At 31.5% G+C, this 22,590-nt stretch overlaps 1 protein-coding gene across 2 annotated transcripts in view; it reads right to left on the bottom strand.

Moving 5' to 3' along the window:
• LOC130902774 (amphoterin-induced protein 2-like) overlaps positions 1-22,590 on the bottom strand; it is a 76,236-nt gene that overhangs the window by 21,005 nt on the left and 32,641 nt on the right. For both annotated transcript variants that reach the window (XM_057815060.1, XM_057815059.1), the window contains 3 exons: positions 7,017-8,387; positions 2,646-2,811; positions 480-606 (listed from right to left, as the gene is read on the bottom strand). In XM_057815060.1, coding sequence (XP_057671043.1) covers positions 480-606; positions 2,646-2,811; positions 7,017-8,330 — 1,607 coding nt within the window. In that variant the 5' untranslated portion in view covers positions 8,331-8,387. The remainder of the gene's footprint in view (positions 1-479; positions 607-2,645; positions 2,812-7,016; positions 8,388-22,590) is intronic.

Here is a 22,590-nt window from a genome sequence, read left to right as displayed (position 1 = left end):
ATGTTCACATTGTTAAATATTGATATTTGGTGAGAGATACAATATTTTTACATCATTAAACTATAATAATGTGGAGATTGATTAGATTATCAATTAAATTGAATGAAAGTACTAATAGGCATTAAAATCGAGTGACTGTGTTAAAAGTTAAAAGTTGTTATGTGTCGCATGAAATTGTTTATATACAAGAGCTATTCAGAAAGTGATACTGAATAAGTCTGCTTGTAATTTGGAGCAGGGAGGGCAAGGGAACTATGTAAGACTGTAAGAAGCTGGTCTAAGCCCTCTGGAAGAAATTCCAGCATGTTCTGGAATATCACAAAATTAAATGACAATCGGGGAGATATGAAGTGATATATCTAATCATGTGTGGTGCTTAGGAAATTATTAGTAGAACAATTTTTTAGGCAAAAATTATCCGCGGAACCTTACAATATTTCAATATAAACCACTATCTTATATTCTAAATACCAGCTCACCTGCCTCCATCAAGAAATTCGGTACTTTCCCGCAATCTTGCTATTGGTATTTGTATCGAATTAACATACTCATTTTGACATAATTCATGATTATTATGATCTTCTCCATCCCCTTCTCGTCTACAACCTGTAAAAACAAAACTTTTCATAGCATAGCATAGTAATACTTAACACACTAAAGCTCAGAAATGCTGGAAGTTCTTGGAATATGATTGTGAACATAATGAAACTGGAAATCAAAGAGCACTTAATCAAACTAACTTCTATTTATGTTTTAAAATCGTCTGAATTTTGAGTCTCTTCTGATTGACAATTAGAAACAATCACCAATTGGTTGATAATATCTGCAGTAAAATCATTTTTTAGTGTCTAAGCACTGAAGTAACGGGACGGTCTTTTAAAATTACAAAAAATTCAAATGTTTTATTACCATTAATAAGAACAAACAAAAAAAGATTTACATGCCGATATCTAAATATTTTTTAATCTGATGGATTTCGAAAGAAATATAATATGTAACGCGACACTAAAGTCTCTTTTTGTCACTGATCTGATTAGTGACGCCAGTCTCGTGACAAAAAGTATGACTTTAGTGTCTTGAAACTATTTTCTTTTCATTTAATTGTTATTTCTAAAAAATAAGTAAAACTGGAAATGGACTTTTTGTAGTTTAGAATTTATAGAATAAAACTCTAGATTTTACTCAAATTTTTCAAGATTTTTCTTCTCTTCTTGTTTGGATTTTATTGCATCTCAGGAATTATTCCATTTTCATAATTGAATGTTGTGCAGTTATATTTTTTTCATCGTATTGATGACTTTCAATCTATTTTCTAAATATGATTCACATACATATGATCGAGAAAGATGCCAATAATAAAAAAGAGCTGTACAATTTGTAAAAAATCTATAGTTCTATTTTATTAATTCCAATGCAAAAATTGAATTGATAGTTTTCACTTATTTTTGGGAAATAACAACTAAAACAAATTAAATGCGGATGAAACAGGGAAAAGGAAATAAAAATATTATGAAAACTAGAACTAGAAGAACTAGAAGAAAACTAGAACTCCAATAAGTTCCAAGTGTTCTAGAGAAGAATATGGAATGAATGAGTCATATTATGGCGAATACTATTATTGATTTGCATGAATCTTGGACTAGAACAGCATTAACTATCTAGCTGAAGCTGCTTTTCCAACATGAATTTTATAAAGTGAAAATTAAACGATTCCTCCCTAATAACTCACATACTAGTCCTAATAAATATGCTAATAAATATGTTAATAAAGATACATTGGTCAGTAAAAACAAAATCTTGAAAATACTCACTGATTGATTTGAAATTTGATAGAAATTGAGCAATGGAACTTGTATAATCCTACCTAAAATAGAGTCATGTGATGACTGAAGATAGGACTTTACTTATTTTCCAATTTCATCACAACATTTGCATCATTACTATCTCTCCTCACGTACTTGCTCATTGGAAAATGGCAAAATGTGAATCTTCCGCGAGAAACTACTCAAAAGTATGGTAAAAGTCAAACCAAAATATGCTCGGTCATTCATGAAAAGCAAACCAATATTTTGAATGAAAATATTGATTGCTCGTTTCTTAAGGATTAAGGATAATTGGATATCAATTCTCTATCATACTTATGACAGATTCAAGCATATGGCAATACGTTGAAAGTTATTAAGCTGTTTTACTCGCCTTCACTGAAGAACAACGAAAGAAGCGAAGAGAATTTTTCTTATTCTACTTTCTACGCCTGAGGCGCAATTATAATTGTTGTAGAGTTTTCCGATTCAACGATACTTTTTATGCGAATACTTTCACTGTGTTGATTCAGGTAAGATTTTGTGAGACTTTTACAAACTAACAGACATGTACTGAAAACCTTCTAATGATCCAAGTATCATGGGCGTCTCATCTTTTTTTCTATTGCGTATATTTGCCACGACTTTTTCATCTGATGGAATCAAATGAATTTAAATAGAGAAAACTTTGTTATTTGTAACCTATTGCATGATTTAGTTTCATAAATTATAATCAATTACTCCAACTAATTTGTTAAAATTTCTCAAAAAATGACAGAACGAAGTGAAAACCTTAATGTTTTCCTTGAACCCCTACTTTTCCCCGTCATAACTTCTACTTACCATTAATGATGTCAGGATTCTGTTTGAGTTGTATGCCTCGGAGGGAATCAGGACTTCTAATTTGACGAGTATCTCTGATAGGAGAGAGAGTGCTGCTAGACATCAATTCGCACGATTGGGTTTCGAAGCTAGTCAATTCTTCGCTTGGATTCGGGGTATTTATTTGCTAGAAGAAAAAAAATATCACTTCAACAAACTAAGAAAGGAAATATTCAATCGAAAAAATACAACTAATAGTTTTCTGGACCTTTATATTTCATATAATTAAAAATAATTTATAAATCCAGTTATTGAGTTTTACACATCTTCGATTTATGCAATAGAATTGTTGTTTTACCGATACCAATAACTGAAACGATAATAATATCATCCAATATTGTGTTTGATATACATACTCATTTGATCCAATATAGAAACTTGGACAAATGATGACTTGTTTGATTACCTCTTACAGAATATTCTTTGAAAGGATTGTTTAAACAGTATTCATATTTTCTATAATTCTAAATTTTCTTGAGAGATTGATATAATTTGACGTTTCGACTTCAATCTTTATCAAAATATGATATTGACACTGATAATTTGCGTATTTATATTAATCAATAGATTAAATACATCATGAACATCGAAATAAGAATAAAATCAAAATTGAAATTTGTTCTAATGAGAAAAATTGGTTTTTCTTCAATATGTAGCAGTACTTAATTAATCAAACTATTTGCAGTTTAATAGAATTTACAAAATAGAGCTAAAAATTTTACTTGAATTATTTAGGTCTTTTTTTATCATTTATAGCCTTTTCGTTTTTAAGAATTTCGTTTATTAGATTTGGTTCCAAGAATTTTTTAAGCTTTATAATTGAATTTATGTTTTTGATGATATTTCATGGTTCGTTAAAACAGTTTAATTTTTTTATCGTATTTATGACCTTTTAGTCTATTTTCTAAATACTGAGAGATCTGCTCTATGTAGACAGCATCACAATTGATACGGCACTTGATATATAATATTTTTTGGTGTTTTAGAGTTTAATTTAGTGAAATATTTGGATAACGTATTATTTTCTTCATGACTTATACTAATATCATATTTATTAAAGTAATTTGGAAGTTGTTGGGAGAGTCCTTCATATGACAATAAAAAATGTTTCATGTTTTGATGCTTTGGTTCTGATTGTTTTTTAATTGATTCTAGTATCTGTTTATCTTTTTTTGGATATGATGTTTATCATTTTTTTCGGATAATTATTTTCTTTCAATGTAGTTTTTGCTCATGTTCTTATGTTATTGTTAATTTTATATAATGTGACATCAAGAAAATTGATTTTATTATTTTCTTCGATTTACATTGTGAATTGAAGTTTTTTATTAATATTTTTGATTCGATTCCTCGGTACAGCAATCATCTACATATCGGAAAAAGAATGGAATATTTATTTCAAGTTGAAAGCTGCCATAGCACAACCATCAATTTGTCTGTATATTTCATTTTCATATTTGAAGTACGTTGTTGTAAGTGTGAGATCTATAGCTTTTATAAATTTGTTTCGAGATATTTCTGAGAGTTAAAAGTTTTCGACCTTACAAAGCTATAAGATATTTTCTTTAACATGAACAATTCTATTTTTCAACTGTCTTTTTGAGTAAATATGCATTTACGTATTAGATTACATACTCTTCTAATGAAAATCTCCGCAAGTGATATTCTAATGCTAGAAAATATTAAAAAGTCGCTGAAAGTCAATTCATGAATGTTAGCTGTGGCGATCACCGAAATATATATCATAAGGTTCGTTGCCTTGATGAAAAAGAACTTTATTTCCTCATATTTATATATTTATATTATTTATAAATACAATTGCTTCCTGAAACTTCCTCTTCATTTTATTAAGCAATGATGCTCAATACTAAACATCACTTGTCCCGCAGTTGAAACCATATACACTTTTTGCGAAGCAGGTTCGCCCTCTGCAATCTATTGTTGACGGTTTTCCATTTCAGAAATATAATAGACACACATTTCATCTACAGTTATGAATAGATGCAAAACATGAAACTCATTTTACTTAAACCGCCTCGGTAAGGCCTGGGAAATGTTCATTGGAATACGCGTTTGGTCAAAAGTGAGCAAACACGAAACCCAAGGCGTAGATATCTTATACATGCATAATTCTTCTGTAAATATATGATAAATACATCCATTTGGTATGCCAATGGCCTCTTCTATCTCTCTAATTTCAATCCATCGATCGTCTAGTACCATTTGGCCGTCCATACACTTGTCGTCAATTGAGCTGATACGGCAACTGCGTGAGAGAGCTGTTATACTGGAAGATAATTTTGCTTGCTGATCAGGTACTGGCGAGAACGTACTACATTTTCTTTTCATATGTTTTATAACTTTCTTTTTTCGGAATTCCATCAATTTCTGACATATCTCCAGTCGCATTTCCTCCTAAACATCCCTAAACCTTCATCTAGCTTCCGTTATATTTCACAGTGGGGATTAAAAATGAATCTAGCATCCGTTCTTCCTTCGACCTTGCGCACAAACACTTCTCTATTAAACCCAAAAACCTCAAACTTTCACTCATCTCTCTATAAAATTTTTTCCTTCTCAATATATCTCCAATTCTTATGTTCTTTAACACACAGCAACCTCTTAATTCTATTTTGACATCTCAAAAGAGATTTCTTCACCTCCACTCTTCCTAAAAGCTCACCTTCTCTAAATCTCCTCCACTGTAGTACTGTAGTACTGAAATCTGTCTATCTCTAGGCCCGTGAGTCATCGATCACGTTAACTGATTACTACAATGCGTTTATTTTCAGGAGTTGTGGTTTTTTGAGGTCAACCTGAACGTTTTTTATTGCTAAAGTTTCTGGTGGATGCATATCTTTTCACGTTGTTGTCCACGGTACATCGAGGTACTTTTAATTCGGTATTAATGTTACGGTTTTTTAAACGATGGTTTTAATCGATGATTCCTTGGTATTACCCATTTCAAAACTTACATATATCTGAATTTACGAAAACGCAATCAATTCGTATACGAATAATGTACAAATCAGTCGGTAATTGCAACATCTAATTTGTCTCCACTCACCTACAAAACATAAACATGCGCTCATATAAAGTAAACATCAACAACAAACAAGTGAACATTCGCTTTACATTACGGAAAAGGTATTTGTTAAAGTTTATTATTTTGAAATTCAATGATTGTATTATGAAGTGGGCAAAAACCGGTAGTATATTATTGCTAAATTTAAACTCATCAATCTATTATATAGATTTCTTTTTTTTCTTCTCTTCGATTAAAAAGCTCTCTGCCTACAAGTATATTCATGAAAAATTTCAACCTACAGTTTGTCTCCATTATTAAATGAAAGTATATTTCTAGGGTTGCAATTATTTTCCTTTTAGTTTTTCCTTCAATCTCTTTCCTGGCTCTGTTACCAACATCAATACCTCTATATATAACCTAATGAAAATCTATAAAAAACCGCTTGTTTATGTGTTAATGACTTAAGTTTATATCATTTTCCACTTTCCAAGTTGGTCAAAATTATATCTATGGACATAACAAAGATAAATTTCTTACTTTATTAATGCTTACTGCAAACTTTAGATTCGTTTCCCTCAGAAAACTATTTCTACTCATATCTTATTATGCAAATCATAGATCAACTACTTTTTTCACTAACATTTTGAGTTTTTCCGAATGTTAATAAAACAATTCATTTTTGTATTCTTGTATTCGTTCTACTTGTGTCCTCATACTATCAATTCAAAAAACATATTCATTTATATTAATGCTGACATCATAAACTCACAGCTGTACCCTGAACATTCAAATATAAAAACGGATAGATTCCGCTATCTTCAATATAATTTCACTTTCATCGGGACAGACTCCCTAATTATCAACACAACAAAATATATCTACGGTTGATCCAGACACGAATGAATCCTTTATAAAACTGCGTTTTAAATGTAATGCGGAAAACATTTTACTTCAAAGAATATACGGAAATACATTATATTGAGACTTTATTCCAGAGGACATTCTAATGAGACATCACCTCTTAGCCACATGATAGTATTGATGTTGAATATTGCTATTTGGATTATAGTAGTCGAGGAGCACATCAATTATTTCATGATTTCTAAAATAGATTGGACATCAAATAATCTAAGAGGTGAAAGGAATGTTGAAGAAAACCTGATAGAACATCTTCAAAAGAGCAATGAACTTACATTATTTCTATCTTCACTCAAATTCTAGAGAGTGAGAGAAGTCATAATTTCTTAATGTTATTGTAAAATATAGAATCGAATGATATCAAAATGAAAATGTGAAATTATTACCATCAAAGAATTGGTTAAGCTCTTGACTCCATCACTCAGCTTATTCCCATTATGATATTGTATAACCATATCTTCCGTGTGACAAAGCTTATGTTTTCTCTGTTTTTCTTGTTTACATTTGATGATTAATACAATAAGAGCTATTAACACTGAAATTCCGAGTATAGATATCCCTACGATAGCAATCAAAATATATTCGAATGGAAAGACAACTTCAATCACAAGCGGCTCTTCCTTAAGAATAATCTTGATAGTAAAGTTCGCCTGTGTGGTACCTGCGTTATTTTCTGCATTACATATAAATGTTCCATTGTCATCAGCATTAGCATTATAAATAAAAAGTTCACTTCGTTTATTCTCCGCTCCTTCTTCTACGTAATAAATTAAATGAATTCCCGGTGCTACTATTGTATCATTTTCTAGCATTTCACCTTGGAACCACCACGACACAGAAGCTTCCGGAACTGCTTGTATGTGACATGTTAATGAAACATTTTTACCTTCACCCAATTCCAAATAAAACGAAGTTGGGGTGATATTGGGTAAACATGCTAATTGCTGAATCGGCACTGATCTTATAGAACGTGAAGCTAGTTTTGGAGGTTTGTAACAAACTGGTTCTATTGATAATACACTTTTAAATTCCCTCAGCCACTTAGCTAAATCGATAATGTGACAGTCGCATTCCCACATATTTTTTTCCAAGGTTATACCTTTTACGTATTCAGGAAGTGTTCTTCGACCTGGTATTGTCTTTAAACGATTTCCGGCTATATGCAACCATTCCAAACTGTGAAGACCCTGGAAAGCTCCTTCTTCGATATCCGATATATAACAGTCACTTAACTCTAGCATATTCAATTGAGATAAGTGCTCGAAACTGGCTTTTTTCAATACGGTTATGGGGTTTGAAGACATTATTAGTTTCATGAGAGGACATTGCACGAAAGCTCTACTTGGAACTGCATCTAACAAATTATTCGAGAGATCCAATTCCACTAGGTTAGTTAAACCCGCGAAAGCGCTTTCATGTATTGATTTTATCAAAGAGTTTGATAAATAAAGTCTTTGGAGACTCTCTAGTTTTTTTATAGAAAACATATTTTCGTAAAGCTGCCCGAGTCTGTTCCCGGAAAAGTCCAGCACTTGCGTCGTCATATCGAGGCCGTTAGGAATATCTGAGAGATTTTTATTTTTGCACTCGACTGTCTGTTTTCCGCTTTTCCACATACAAGCACAAAATATTGAACAGCATGTTGTCTCCTTGATCAACTGAAGCAGCAGTATCAGGTACATTTGTGTCGGTATTAGCATTTTGTAGGCTAAACAGTTTTGATACTCTTCCGTTCCAATGGAATCATTTCTACCAGTCTGAAACAAATAAAAAAAAATAACAGTCAATATATTCAATTTATGGTAAATCGAGTTTACGAATAAAGAAATAATTTCAAATTGTACGTCACACGTAGAATTTGTTAAACGTTTTATTTAATCGCTGCGTTTTGTTCAAAATCCGTAACATTTGTGGCAGAAAGGAGTGATGATTGGAAGTGAAATTTGTCAAAGTACAAAATAGCCCTTGGCCTTCATTCTGACTGTAATTAAAATTCAATTAGTTACATTGTTTATGTGCTCTTTCATATTATCAGGTTAATCACATTTTCCAATCAGATAATTTACGATTATTGAGCCGTTCAGATGACTCATAATCTACAACTATGGACCCAAGAAAGGCAAGGAAAAACATTGAGTACTCCATCCGAGGAGTGGATAGATTGTTATACGCGTAAACGGATTAAGCCTATCACTGACCAACTTTAAATAACATTTAAAGTTACTTTTCTTTGTTTAAACTGGGCTTTAATGAGTTAATATCATACTCCCTCTCTCTAATTTTTTTGTGTTTCTTTGTATATAATTGGTGTGAATGAATTAATAATACTCCCTCAAATTATTATTGTAATCTAGTATTTTTCCCGTGTATGATATACAGGGTCCTTCACGACCAGCTTAATCAATATGCATATGGAAAAGTACAGCGACTAGTGTTCTGAAAATATGCTTGCATGGGTTTTTCGAAATGCTCGTTTCAGCTAAAATAATTTCATTATTCTGGATGTGGACATAAAATTCGTTATATCAAACGGAATGCTATGGTTTTTATTAAATTTTTGGAATCTACGCGAAATTTCAATACAACAATATATGAAGCATCGTATCCCTAAAGTCCACCTTTATCTAATTAATTAAAATTTTCGAATTTTTTGGAAACATGCAGCGCTCCACTGAAAAAATTATATTTCTAAGTTTAAGTGAGTCGGGTCTAACATTTTTGGGATTTGGACAAATAACACTTACAGGTTCCAAAATCTGTAAAAATCTCAGAAACTGGTGCTGCATTTCGCTATCTAAAAACTTCGAAAGCTCAATTTTTTCGAATGGCAACCTCCATTTTTCTCTTTATCTGCCGATGGCGAACAGGAAATAACAAAATCTAACGTATCAAAAATTAAGATACTTTATTCAATTTAAAAATATTTAAAAACACTACACTAAGTGGAGAAGAACAAAACTGAAAATTAAACTGAAGTGAATGTTCGAAATGGTTGCCCCCAACTTTCAAACATTTATGGATTCTTCTTAAAAACCCGTGCTGAGTAGCGTTTCGAATTTATTGCGGTGAAATAGTTCGAAATACATTCCGAACTCTTTCCTGACAGTCTTCTACTATACTTCGCGGTGAAGAATACACGATATCTTCATTCGACCCCAAAGGAAAAAATCTAATGGGGTGATATTCACAGCACGGTGCAACAAACTGACCGTGAGCTTTACAATTATGAATAAGCCGCGTAAGTGTATCATGTCGTGAAGTTGTGAACAAATTGCACTAATTAACGGTGTTAGCTTATGTAACGCATGAAATGAAGAGAACAGAAGCGCATTAATAGAGGGAGATTTGTCAAATATTCTGATGTGAATCTAATATAAATCAGTTCATAAAGTGTTATTTCAATTTAGTGAAGAGGATACCCAGTTGATAGATCATCCTTCAAAAAATCTCCAATAATAAGCTAACATGGCCAATATTATTAGATTTTAAAACTCATTCACGCAGTATATCGATAGTTTTACTAAATATGTCGATTTTGGTCATATAAATGAAATACAAATAATTGTAAAAGTTTTCATAATCACGAATTCGCGAAAGGTTGACCTTTGGAATATTAATCATACCGATTATTTCTTCTGATTTCACAAAAATTTCATTAGATTTATTTGAATATTGTTGCTGACGTATTATTCACGTAATGGAAGATTTTCACCGTAGTATACAACTCAAAAATTTATAATCCTCACATTGTACACTTACAGCTGTGAATCTTCTGTGAATTGTAGGAAGATGTATAGGGTATGAATATTCAATTGCCATCAACAAATATTTTCAAATATTCATCCACATGTTTAACCCATCCGAGGGAGTGTCGATACATACTTTTCTATTGCGCTTTGGATTCATAAATTGGGCAAATAGGTATAGTACTACTTTTCAATCACAAGGTATATAACAATCCCATCTCTTTTTGATAACTTGATACTAGCGCAGATTGTAGAGAAGTTATTGTCCTTCAATCTTCATCACCAACTAATCAAACTGCAACTGCTTCATTATATCATGACAATTACAAGACATTGTTTCTTTTATGAAGGGATTACTCCTCCGTTTATCATTAGTTACTGCCAAGGCATTTGTTGAATCACGTACAATAATGACGAATTTTAGAGGAAAGCGTAGTTCTAATGTACCTGATAGTTATTTAACAGAAATAGGAGAATATATTTTTCAAATAAGAAGTACACTCATTCAAATACCTAGGAATAATGGTATAATTAATATGCTTAGGCAACTGCTTAGGCGAAGTCTTTTTGCAAAATGTAGGGCTGTGCCTGCACATTAAAAAAAGTTTGATTACAGTATCTCATTTGACATGTTTTGGATTGTGTGAGTTGATTTAAATTTGAATGAATCATTTCAAAAGTTAGGGAGAAAAATTATAGCTTAGCTAGTCTACAGATAAGAAACTTGTAATGTCTTGAAAATTCTTAAATTATTAAATTATTTCCAGATAAAAAGAAGGAAAAGTCCAGTTTGCTCATATAAAAAATGGGAAAGGATCCTCCGCATCGATGTCAGGCTTATCGGGGTAGTGTGCTAAATTATCTTCAAACTGCTGCTTAAGATTTTTAAATGAAAAGTTACGACAATGCTTTCAACGATTCTTTGTCGGAAGTTTTGTAGGAAATGCGAGGGAGAAAACGATAAATTCCTCACAAGAAAAACTTGATACTACTCTTTTCGTGATGTGAATCAAGGAATAAATTCAAAGCTTTTGCTGTTACAAAGGGCACGTAAAAATGACAAAGACTTTTTGCGACGGTATTTTCAAAACTTTCAAGATTCGAACTAGTACATTATTACACTTAATGTTCGGAAACATTGTCTGATGCAATATTACTGCTATCTATACAGAGTTTCATTTAAAGTTGAGAAAAATACGAAAGATAAATTTTATTGTTTGTTCAAATTCCATATGCGAGTAATATTGATATTCTTATAAAAACTTGACTTGGCATTCCGATGCCTATCGCTTTAACTTTTTGAACCCTTTCAAGTAACATTCGTCTTCTCCTTCCTCAAAATAGATATTCGCCAATGAATAACGTCTTTGTTTGATAAAAATCTCTCTTTTGTGAGTAAAATTTTAACGTTAGGTGATTAGAAAATATGGTGGGTTCAGATCTAGAGAATTTGGTGGATGTTCTACCAATAAGAAGTGCAATTCGTAAATGTGTTAAAAGGCTCTGTTTTGATGGAATGGCCCTTTGTTTTTCCTCAAATCCACTCATTCGCAATTTCTTCCTTCCTACTATCAAGTCATGATGCGTGATACTCTCCTATTATTGTTTCACCATTTTAAAGATCGTTAAATACAATTCCATAGGTATACCAAAAAAATGGTCGTCCCTCCTTTTTCTGCCGTTGACATTATCTTTGCCCTTTTTGGAGAGGGCTAGCCTTTTGCACTCCACATATTCTTGTGCTACTGGCTGGGGCTGGGAGTACAGAAGAGTGCCTAATTAAGTCTCTTGACGTATCGCTTGTGCAATAATTTTTCTAGAATTATGTGAAATTGTAAACTAGACAAAATCTGATAATCAGGATGAACTGAAAAATAGGAAGCTGATAACTGATTTGAATATTGTGAATGCATGGAAAAACAATTTGAGCATCTAACTAAACTTTTTCACGTTATGGAATAAAGTTTGAATTATAAGGTCTTGTTAGTTGAATTTGTGATTCAATAGTTTTATTCTGTTGAGTATACTTGAAAAATATGTTGCTTTTGCATTTTAGACTAGTAGTGCACCCTGTATACTTGTATTCGACTCGTGCAGACGCCATAAATCATTTGGTAAACCTTTTATCAAACATTTTCTCTGAGCTCAATAAAGATCGAAGAATTAATAAGCTATGTTACTTCATAAACACACTGTAACCAAAGCTTTTCATATTTGCTTGATATCTTTCTTTCAAAATAGTATTATTCTTTTTAAATGTTGAATGCTTTTTAAAACATTGTGTATCAATTTTTGAATGGAATAAAATCAGTTCTTTATATTTACTATAACATAATCAGTTTTTTCAGGTAAAAAAACATAGGATTAATTTATGCATGTATAATTCTTTGGTCAGTGTTCTTTTTATGTGCTGATAACCTCTTCCATCACTCAAAGCTTACTCCGACAATCGTCCTGTACCATTTTATGGAAATTTTCGATCATATCGCTATTTGATTTCAGTTAATCGAAATTTTATGGTAGTAAATTATGGTGCAGAGGGTATTGGTTTTTAAAAACAAAAATTAAATGACAATTCGGAACTCAATTTTTAATAATTTCACAAAAATCGTGAAAACGAATCATTGATACGATTATCAGACAGGTCTAAAGGTCCAAAACATCTGGAATTTTGTTGAAAATCTCTCAAAGAATAAGTAAATATATTCGCTAACTAGACTAGTGCGTGTTGTTGTCTGAACAATCATCTGGTATTACTGCTAGAGAGGCAATGTGTTTCCAGGCCTACCAATCCCTTTCCTATTATATTATCCTTCTACGCTAAAATGTTTTTGCTATCCATTCATCCTATTCTAGATTTTTCTCTGTTAATTTCATACATAAAAACGTGTGTCTGTCACTTCGCAATTAATTCATTCCGTTGGGCTTGATTTGAAGCGGTGTGTAGTTACTTCAGTATTTTTTGTTGTAAATGTTTTGATTAGATTTTAATATAACTACGTGGACGTGGATTCAAATACTCAGCTATGGGGATATGGCAGATACATTTTTAATGGTTTTTCGATGATATCGTATCTATTTTTCAATTTGGATGACCATTATTGCTATACCTTTTCCGATTCGAGGATTGGAGTTTCCGATTATATCTTGACTCTTAGAAGAAGAGGTAGAAAAATTAGTGTTAATCAAGATTTTTCCCTTAATTGACGAATACAATCGAGGGCTCGAGACATAATATAACATCTCAAGAGACTTGAGAGGGAAATTTTCAAACTATGTGGTCTTTTCCTGATCTCTGATCACTTTTTCAGTTGTATCTTAATTACTATAGAATTGTTGATAAATTGGTTCAACTATAGTTACATTCCAGTGACTGAAACACTTCATTAGATACTCAAATTTAACTAGTCATAACATCAATTGTTCTAATCAGACTTTAGATGACTTTTATTCTATCATTAGCAGCCCCCCGAGTGTGAAGTGTAATTTTTCAAAATTGAGATTTTTCCTTAGTAAATATTTGTTTGTTTACAATATGTTTTTGTTCTAATATTATAATTGCCTGGAAGGGTAATATCTAGAAATTTTTGTCTGACGTAAACGTAAAACGTACTCGATCAATTATGTTGTTCCATTTCATTTTACTAGGTCAGTTCGAGACAAAGTACCTGCAACTTCATTTTATCTATAGTATAAATCAAATAGTTGTGATCCTTTCCCATTCCTCCTTCGAGCTAGTCAACATTCCAAATTGTAGTCGACACTCTTCTATAGTCACTGAAAGTTGGTCTAATGCAAAAAATGTGACGATGAAATGCATACTTAACTATTAGAAGGTGAAGTATTTTCCTTTTTGGCTGTTGTTTCCAACATATTCTTTTAATGAATACAACACAATACAATTTAAACCACATTATACACTTTTTTATCATCCCCATCTTTATTTTCACTTCCTTTTTATAATTAGTGAAATAAGATAGACGAAGGATAAAGAAGTCTATTATTCGATGTGAATAACTATCAAACTTATGTTCATAAAGGCTGTTATGAAAGCTTACAAGTCATAATTTTTTGTCTAAGCAGGTATCGCAAGATTCCTAACGACATCATATTTCTCTCCATAAATCGACCCAATTCCTAAGCAGCTTCATGGATAGCATCAAAGGATATAATAATAAAAAGTTGCCACAGATGTTTAATACCACTTTCGGTATTGGGCTCTTTTGAACGTATGACATGAGAGGTGCAATGTGTTCAATACTGTGGATACTACTCCTCTACTTCAAAGAGCTGAAGTGTCAGAGGCAAAACATCAAATTCCTCCCGAACATCCAGAAAATAATGATTTCTGTGAAGTGAGAGTCGGTTGAAGTGAATGGTCTAATCGATCTTCTACGATTTATAAGGGCTCCAAACTAGAGTATTGGTGCTGCCAGGAAAGATATAACTCTGATCATAGTTGGAATTCAAGGCCATTTTGTTTTTTTAACTTAGTGAACATATCATGAATACGTGATTTAAATGTTATTATTTTTAGGTAAATTGTTAGAACACAATTTTCTACAATTTACTTAGCTAAAGCTAAAGAATGTTTAATAGAAGGTGTCGAAATCCTATTTACTTCTTAAGCTCATCATTCAACTGAACACTGAACACTTGTAGCAAAAAAATTTTGAGATAGTTTGCCCTTTTTAATACATCTTAATACAATATGATCTTATGATATCTTAATATCCATGATTTGTTTTTATATCGAGTATGACAAAGCCGAAGGTCGAAGGTCAAGGTCAAATTGAGACTTGATTTTATGTCTGGGAATATTAGTGGCAATAGACGGTTAATAGTCCTGTTTTTAAGTCTGTCAATAACTGGTCAACCAACATATTATACGGGGTATATCGAATAACTATTGTTAGGCTTTATTTCCATTTAGACTCGTAGGTTTATGTGTAAATGTGAATGTGAATAATCGATCAAGTCACATATTGTGAAGAGTGTATCGAAAATTTATCAATATCTGATGCAAGTATCTTTTTTTTGTCGTTAATCACAATTTTGGATGTTCTACTCTTAAATATTAATCAGAATTATATAAGCTGGTAAACATGGCATTTTCAATAGAATTGTGAGCCTGAGATAATGTGAAGAGGTCCCTAATAAGAAACCGCCCATAATATAGCATATATATATATATATATATATATATATATATATATATATATATATATATATACTATATCTGACCCTTCAAGCTTCAGACTCGGAGGAGATGTCTGTTGTGTAAATATCAGAATTGGATAAGCAATAAACCACCGATTGGCAGATTTCATCCTAAATCTTGTTTATTTGGGACCGGGAATTTCTCACAGTATGAAGTGCGGTTTATTTGCTGACGTTTCTCGGGTATTGTGTCTGTCTGGAGGCATCCACTTCCACCGAGACAACTTTTCAACTTTTTTTAGATAAATTGGAAATGGCGTAAGAATAGACGGAACGTTCAGAAAGTGAATTTAATTTGTGCCCGAATATTTTATTTCCGGCTAAAACATGACAAAAGAATAGTTGATGTAGAACCTTTCGACCAGAAAAAATTCTTTTATACAATCGAATACATATAACGATAAGACTATTCAATATACCTTTGATAAAAAATAATAATATATTGTTTCCAAAAACTGCAAAATCTGGAGAAGAAAAATGTAATGATTTGATAATTTTGAAATTTCTAGTATTGAGTAATATCGGTAGAGTATTCAGCAAAATATTTTCATAATTCTACAAAATTATTGAAATTTTGAATACATACATAAATGGTGATCAAACGAAATCTATTCTCTTCCACTTCACTAGAGAGAGGCATGTATGTTGTAGCTCTGTCTAGAGTTATGAAGGTTCTTATTGATTCGATGTATTTGACTTGATTCTTATACTCCTATTCGTATGAAAATATCATTTTGCCTAATTAGCCTTCAATAATTCTAATCATTGAAGCGTCTTTTATCGACAATTTGAAGGGTAGGTATTTCTAGAATAAATCTATTGCTTCTTGTAAACAATCATAAATATAATGCTCATTCTAACTCTTCAGCTATGTCGCGGATTATCTTATCGACGAATTGAGTATTTTTCGCAAAACGACTGTTCCTAATGATATAATTTACATTGAAATTATGGTATACATCCATCATAGTGAGCGAGTCCTCACCTCTTTTTTGCTTTTTCGTTGATTCACCATAAAATAGTTTTGATTTGTTCATTGAAGTTTTGATTATCAGATATTTTCAAATTACGGAATAGGAAAAATTCAATGGTAAATATGGTGTTTTTTGTGTGTAATTCATGTGAGAAGGTGCGTTGTTCTGATTTTTTTTTTGAGATTGAGAGTAATACTCTACTAGATTTTGAGCTATTATTTAAATCAATCAAAAGTTTCCGACGTACTGAAAGCACTCTTGATTTTTTCATTTCCTCAACTTTATACATTTAATTGGAAAATTGTCTGATGAATTTTCAACTGGTTCGGCTCTCCATACACAGTATTAAGATTTAAAGTTTGAAGATGTATTTGAGAAAGTTTCAGACAAGTGAATTCGATAGAACAAAATGAAGTGGAAGTTGGTAATATTATTTTTATTCAATTAGTTTCGAGTAAAATCCGCCGGAAATGTGTTTGTAATAAAAATATTAACAAATAAAATACGAGTTTTGAATAATATCTTTATTGTTATTATAGTGAACATCGCAACATTTCCAAATTAGCTTGTTTGCAAGGGCATAATTCTAAATTAGATACAAAAATAGCTCTGTGTCAGCTCCCTCCTAATAGGTTATGAATATTGATCTATTTTTAACGAAATATTCCTAGTCTGTCAAATGATTTGATACAATTTTTGAGTTTTTTGCTTGCTACATTGCTGATAATATATGCTGTCCTAAATGAGGCTATGATTTTTTAAAGAACAAGGTTGTACCTGTGAGAATTAATCAAAGGATATACTTCTTTTGAATTTTTTGCGGGAGCATACAGCATAACTAGAAAATAACTTACCGTTGCTAAAACATATTTTGAAATTGGAGGAGGCATAATAGTGTTTACGAAAGTATCCAACTCCTCTAATATTTTAATTGGAGAAAATTTGCTTTCTTTCTACTACTACGTCAATAGTTGTGCTGTAATTAATTACTTGCTTAATTATTTCATTAATATATGAATCGGAATGTAATGCTTGATAGTCTACTTGCATTTCCGTTTCTCTAGTAAAGAACTATCATTCCTTGTGCGACCCAAAAGATCAAATGGTTTGTCAATAGCCAACTGAGTACATGCATACTAGCTGACTCAATCTAGAGAGTTATATCTAGAAAAATCCAAACGACTTTAAATTAAAACGTGAAAAGATAATATTTCATAAATACTTACTCAGCATTCATGTCAATATAAATAATTATTGTGAATACCATATTAATGAATTTTGTTAATTCATTGGTTTAATAAATCTTGTTTCAATTGTTGAGATTAATTACGTTCATTCAACATTTCCAAAATTGTAACGTAATTTTGTAAATGTAAATTTTTTTAAAAATAGAATTTCGCGAGTGAAATTTATAATTGGCGCAGTCATAGTAGAATTTGTACAGTCGTGTATTTTTACGAAAAGTGGCAATAAAAATACCGACTTAGTATTTCAATACAGAGTACAAAAACCTACAATCTATGAGCGACAAGAAATGAAAATCAGTCTTCCGATCGCCTGTAAGTGACAAGTGCCTTATTTTCTAATATTTTTCTTTTTTCTCAACTGTACCCTTATCTATTACTGGAGTGAGGAAGAGGTATATTATAAATTTCAAATATGTATTCAATAAATTGAATAATTCAGATTCATTTGGAATGACTACGGCAAACCCAAAAACCCTTAAATGGGAATTGTTGAGCCTGACAGAATACCTTAAACAAATTCATCAACCGATGCGAGAAACTAATCGAAACATATGCAATTTACAATGATCATAATATAAACAATCATTTTTTGAAATTTATCTAAGGAAAGTTAATTGGAAAAGTTGAGGTCACGGTAGGGAATAAAATAGAGTTGAATACATGGCCTAAAATAGAAGAAGCATCGAAACAATGTTTTGCTGACAGACGTGTTTTGGACTGTATTCTACAAGGACTGACGAGACTTAAAAATTGAAACTTAATAACTTCTGGATAGACAACAATTGTTGAAAAGTCGAACGATACGTATCGAATAAGCCATAGTTTCAATGAAATATATAAAAAATGCCAAATAAATCCCTGCGAGAAAAATACATTAAGCTTCTTTATTGCAGGATGCTCAGGCATAATAGGGAATAATCTGTATTTGGAGAAACCTAACTCTTTTGAAGACGCAATGGCCTATGTTTATGATTTTGAGAATTTCGACAAATTTTATGGTCAATTTTATAAGCCTAAAGTTCGAAACAATGATAATAATTCTAAATAAAATTCAAATTCAATGAAAAATGAGCAGAAACGTCAATATAATCATAAAAATGAATCAACGAATAATTTTTCATATCATTATCGATAAAACAATAATAATAATAACTATAATAACAGAAATAAATTTATTCATTCAAGAATTAAGTAATAATTATGATCAGCAAGTCAAGCAATTAATATAAACCCTTCACCACAGAACGTCACAATTATCCGACCATTGCACAGGTGTTTGGTACGATAAAAAATGTTTTCCGACCACACTCCTTAAGCCAGAATCGATGTCTACGACGTGAAGAAATTTCTAGAAATAACTGAATTAGCGATATTAATAGTAATAGATATTGCCAATACCAAAATCAAACACCAAACTTCACATCAGAAGAATTGTATAATAATGATTATGATGATTAAAATGGGGAATGTGAGAAATGGTAGATGATTTTAAAAATTTTGTTGAATCTGAAGAAAATAAAGATAAACAATCCATAAATTTCGAAAGAGAGCTTTAGAAAATAAATAAATTTTACCATACATTGTAAAATTAATAGAAACGAACGATTCAGGAAATGGAAATTAAAGAAATACTTTGGAAACATATATATTATCATTCTTTGGAGTGGTACGCAAGTCAAGAAATCATAAATAAGACATCTTTTATTATGATAAGAGAAGATTAGATTCATAATCAATAGAATTTTTTCAAAAAATGTTTTATACTGAACATATCGCTTACTACTATCACTACACGAACAATTACAATTATATTATCTGACAACCGTGAACTTCACCTACCTATAAACACTTGACAACTAACTGATAAATTATCAAATGGACGGAGAAGAATAGGCTCTTTGTTCCTATGAACTATTCTCAATTTACAATATCTTGAAATCTAATTATACCTGTTCCGTTATTATAACTGACAGCGTGCTCCACAATATCGGATTTTTCTGTCCGTTCATATTTCAAGTAACAAGGACGTTAACAGAACTCGTAGATTGTTTCCCGTCACAATCATCACTGCTAATTTCGTAAATTTCACTCTTTTATTCTTAGAATAAGAAAAAGTTGAATATTTGTCTAAATTTCTATAGAGCTCGAAAAACAGATGATAATATATGGGAAAACTTATTGAAATTGATCAATTTCAACTTTATTCGGGTTATTTCAAGTTGGATGCAAAGTATTGTGAATATAAAACAGATTAACTTTCGACCTCAATTATCAGTAAATTTTTTTTTTGTAAATTAGTAACACTTCGATATTATGTAGGAATAAAATTCATACATTTGAAAGAACTAAAACAAATTACCGACAGTTTTCAAGAGTTTTATATCTATTTCTAAAAATGAAAAAAAGTCACATCAAGTAAAATAAATAAAGTTTTCATTCATTATTCCAAATTTTCTCTAGTGGTCCACCTAGGAAGATTAGACGATTTACTGGGCTAATTACCTATCAAAACAGCCGGAAAACCTCTAACCGTGACCTGCAAACACGCATTTAAGTTACCTATTCACCGCAGAGTTGTAGAAACTTCCCTCTCATTTGTTATGATTAAAGCTACGTGTAAAAATAAATACTTGGATAGCTTCCAGGTTTATTTCTGTTGAAAATTTTTGAAATAGGAGGTACAAGTGAGAATAATCGTATAGATTATTGATAAATACTTTACCGGCTTTTTTATTCCATTTTTATTGCCCTAACAATCACATTGATTATTAGCAACAAAATTTTCATTTGTCAATTTCAGTGAGATGTACAACTTTTATGTTTATATCCCAATTTTGAGCTGTGACCGATTTCAATGTGCTTGATATAGTTTCTAGGGCACGCTATATCCGGAACACTCAACCACTAATATTTTCTCGGTAGTTTGCTCCAAATATTATTGGGACTATGTACAGTGTTTTAGAATGGACTTTACTTCACGTAATTTATATTTCGGGGCAATCAATTGACTTCGCCATGTACCACTCTCTCTTCTAGGTTCGTTACAGTTCATTAACGGACATAGCGTAAATCAACTTAAATCTGGCAAACATATTTCACCGTAGGTACTGTAAATTTCCTCCAATGAGACTGCTGTACCCAGTAAACAAGCAATGGGTAATAACTAAACCCGGCTAAGGGGTCAAGTTTTGGGTCCCTCAGGTCTGCCATTTTGATATACTTTTATTGAACTATTTCAACCTGATATTAGAAATTGCCGTCATTTTTTCCGGTTCTGACTATCCTAGTCCAGGAGGAATCGGCGTATGAGTACTGAAAACTGTTCAACCTCAATTTTTTCATGCGATCCTCTTCAAATTGCCTTACTGATAATATATATGCATGTTGCCATGGTGCAACCTCGTGCCATACTGTTTAAAGCGAAATTGTTTGAACAATTGCAAAGTCCTATGATTTTCAGAGTAAAGTTAATATTTTTAGAGAGATATGAATTTTTAAAGATATGAAAAATCTCGAATTTGTGTACTTATGACCCATGAAAACTATATTTAGTGAAAATATATATTTTCTTTCTTTAATTCTTCATAAAATAGTTAATAATATTCCTAATAGAAATTTAAAAATTTTCATTTCATTTAATTTCGTTAAAACCTTGTAATATGAACTAATGAAAAAGTGAATTTCATTTATAAGTTTGGATTTATGCTTAAATAGCTTTTGTAGAATTGATTCCAGAAAAAAAATTCTAGACACATTGTAGACAACTTGATTATGAATAACATTGCACTTTATAACAATTTTGATAAAGTTGATAGTTTTTAAGATAAATGATAAATAATGAGTCAGAGAGAGACGACGACGACTTAAAGGTAAGCGACGTGGCGCACCAAATTAACAATTAATAAACACGTAGAAACAATGAAATTTTTAAAATCTCTATTTCAAATTAGTACAAATTTTTCTAGAGGTAGAGTATAACATATGAAAACGGTAGACGCGAAGAGATAGTATAAAGATTCATTTCATACCTGAGAGACCTACCGCGGTCGGGGCTAGCCATTACTCATTCCATATTTACTTGGTATAGCAGTCTCACTAGACGAAATTTCAGAAACTCTAACATATGTGTTGTCAGATTTAAGCAGACTCCTACAGACCTACTACAACCGTATTAGGCATATCCTGAAATTCGTCATATTTCACCCCTATTCACATTTTTAAAACCAATTTATTATTATCAGTAACGTGGCGAGTGAAAAGTATGAGTGGACAAAAAAGTGCTGTTATCAAAGAATAGGCTGGAGGAGTAATATTCAGCTAAATTAATGTTTAAACAATTCTTTCCCTTCTCCTTCTTCTCTAGAATTTTTTATGTTCTTTCGAGCATCAGAGTATCAGGAGTTCAGTTTCAATTCTCCTTTTATCAATTTTTCCACTCATGCCGATCCTATGCCTTTTCCATTCATTTGTTCTATTGTTTTCCCCTTCTTTGTCTTTTCTGTATAACTTGTTGTAGCCAACTTTTCCTGGATCTTCATTTCCTTCTATCCCCATCACTTTTTAATACTGCCACTTAGGCTTTGTGGTGCTTTACTTCTTAATGGATCCTATTCTAGCTTTTCTATAATTACCTTATTTGTCATCCCATCCATTTTCGTTCTTCCTGCCATTTGTTGTTCCATATCTGTTGCTACCATTCTACTATGTATCTTTTTGTTCAATGACTGATTACCCTTCCATATTTTATCCAGTTGCGCGCCTATTTCTTCTGTC

This window comes from Diorhabda carinulata, chromosome X (genome assembly GCF_026250575.1).
Source record: "Diorhabda carinulata isolate Delta chromosome X, icDioCari1.1, whole genome shotgun sequence".
NCBI classification, from domain to species: domain Eukaryota; kingdom Metazoa; phylum Arthropoda; class Insecta; order Coleoptera; family Chrysomelidae; genus Diorhabda; species Diorhabda carinulata.
Note: the sequence above shows the minus strand (reverse complement) of the source record. Positions and strands in the feature narration are given on the sequence as shown.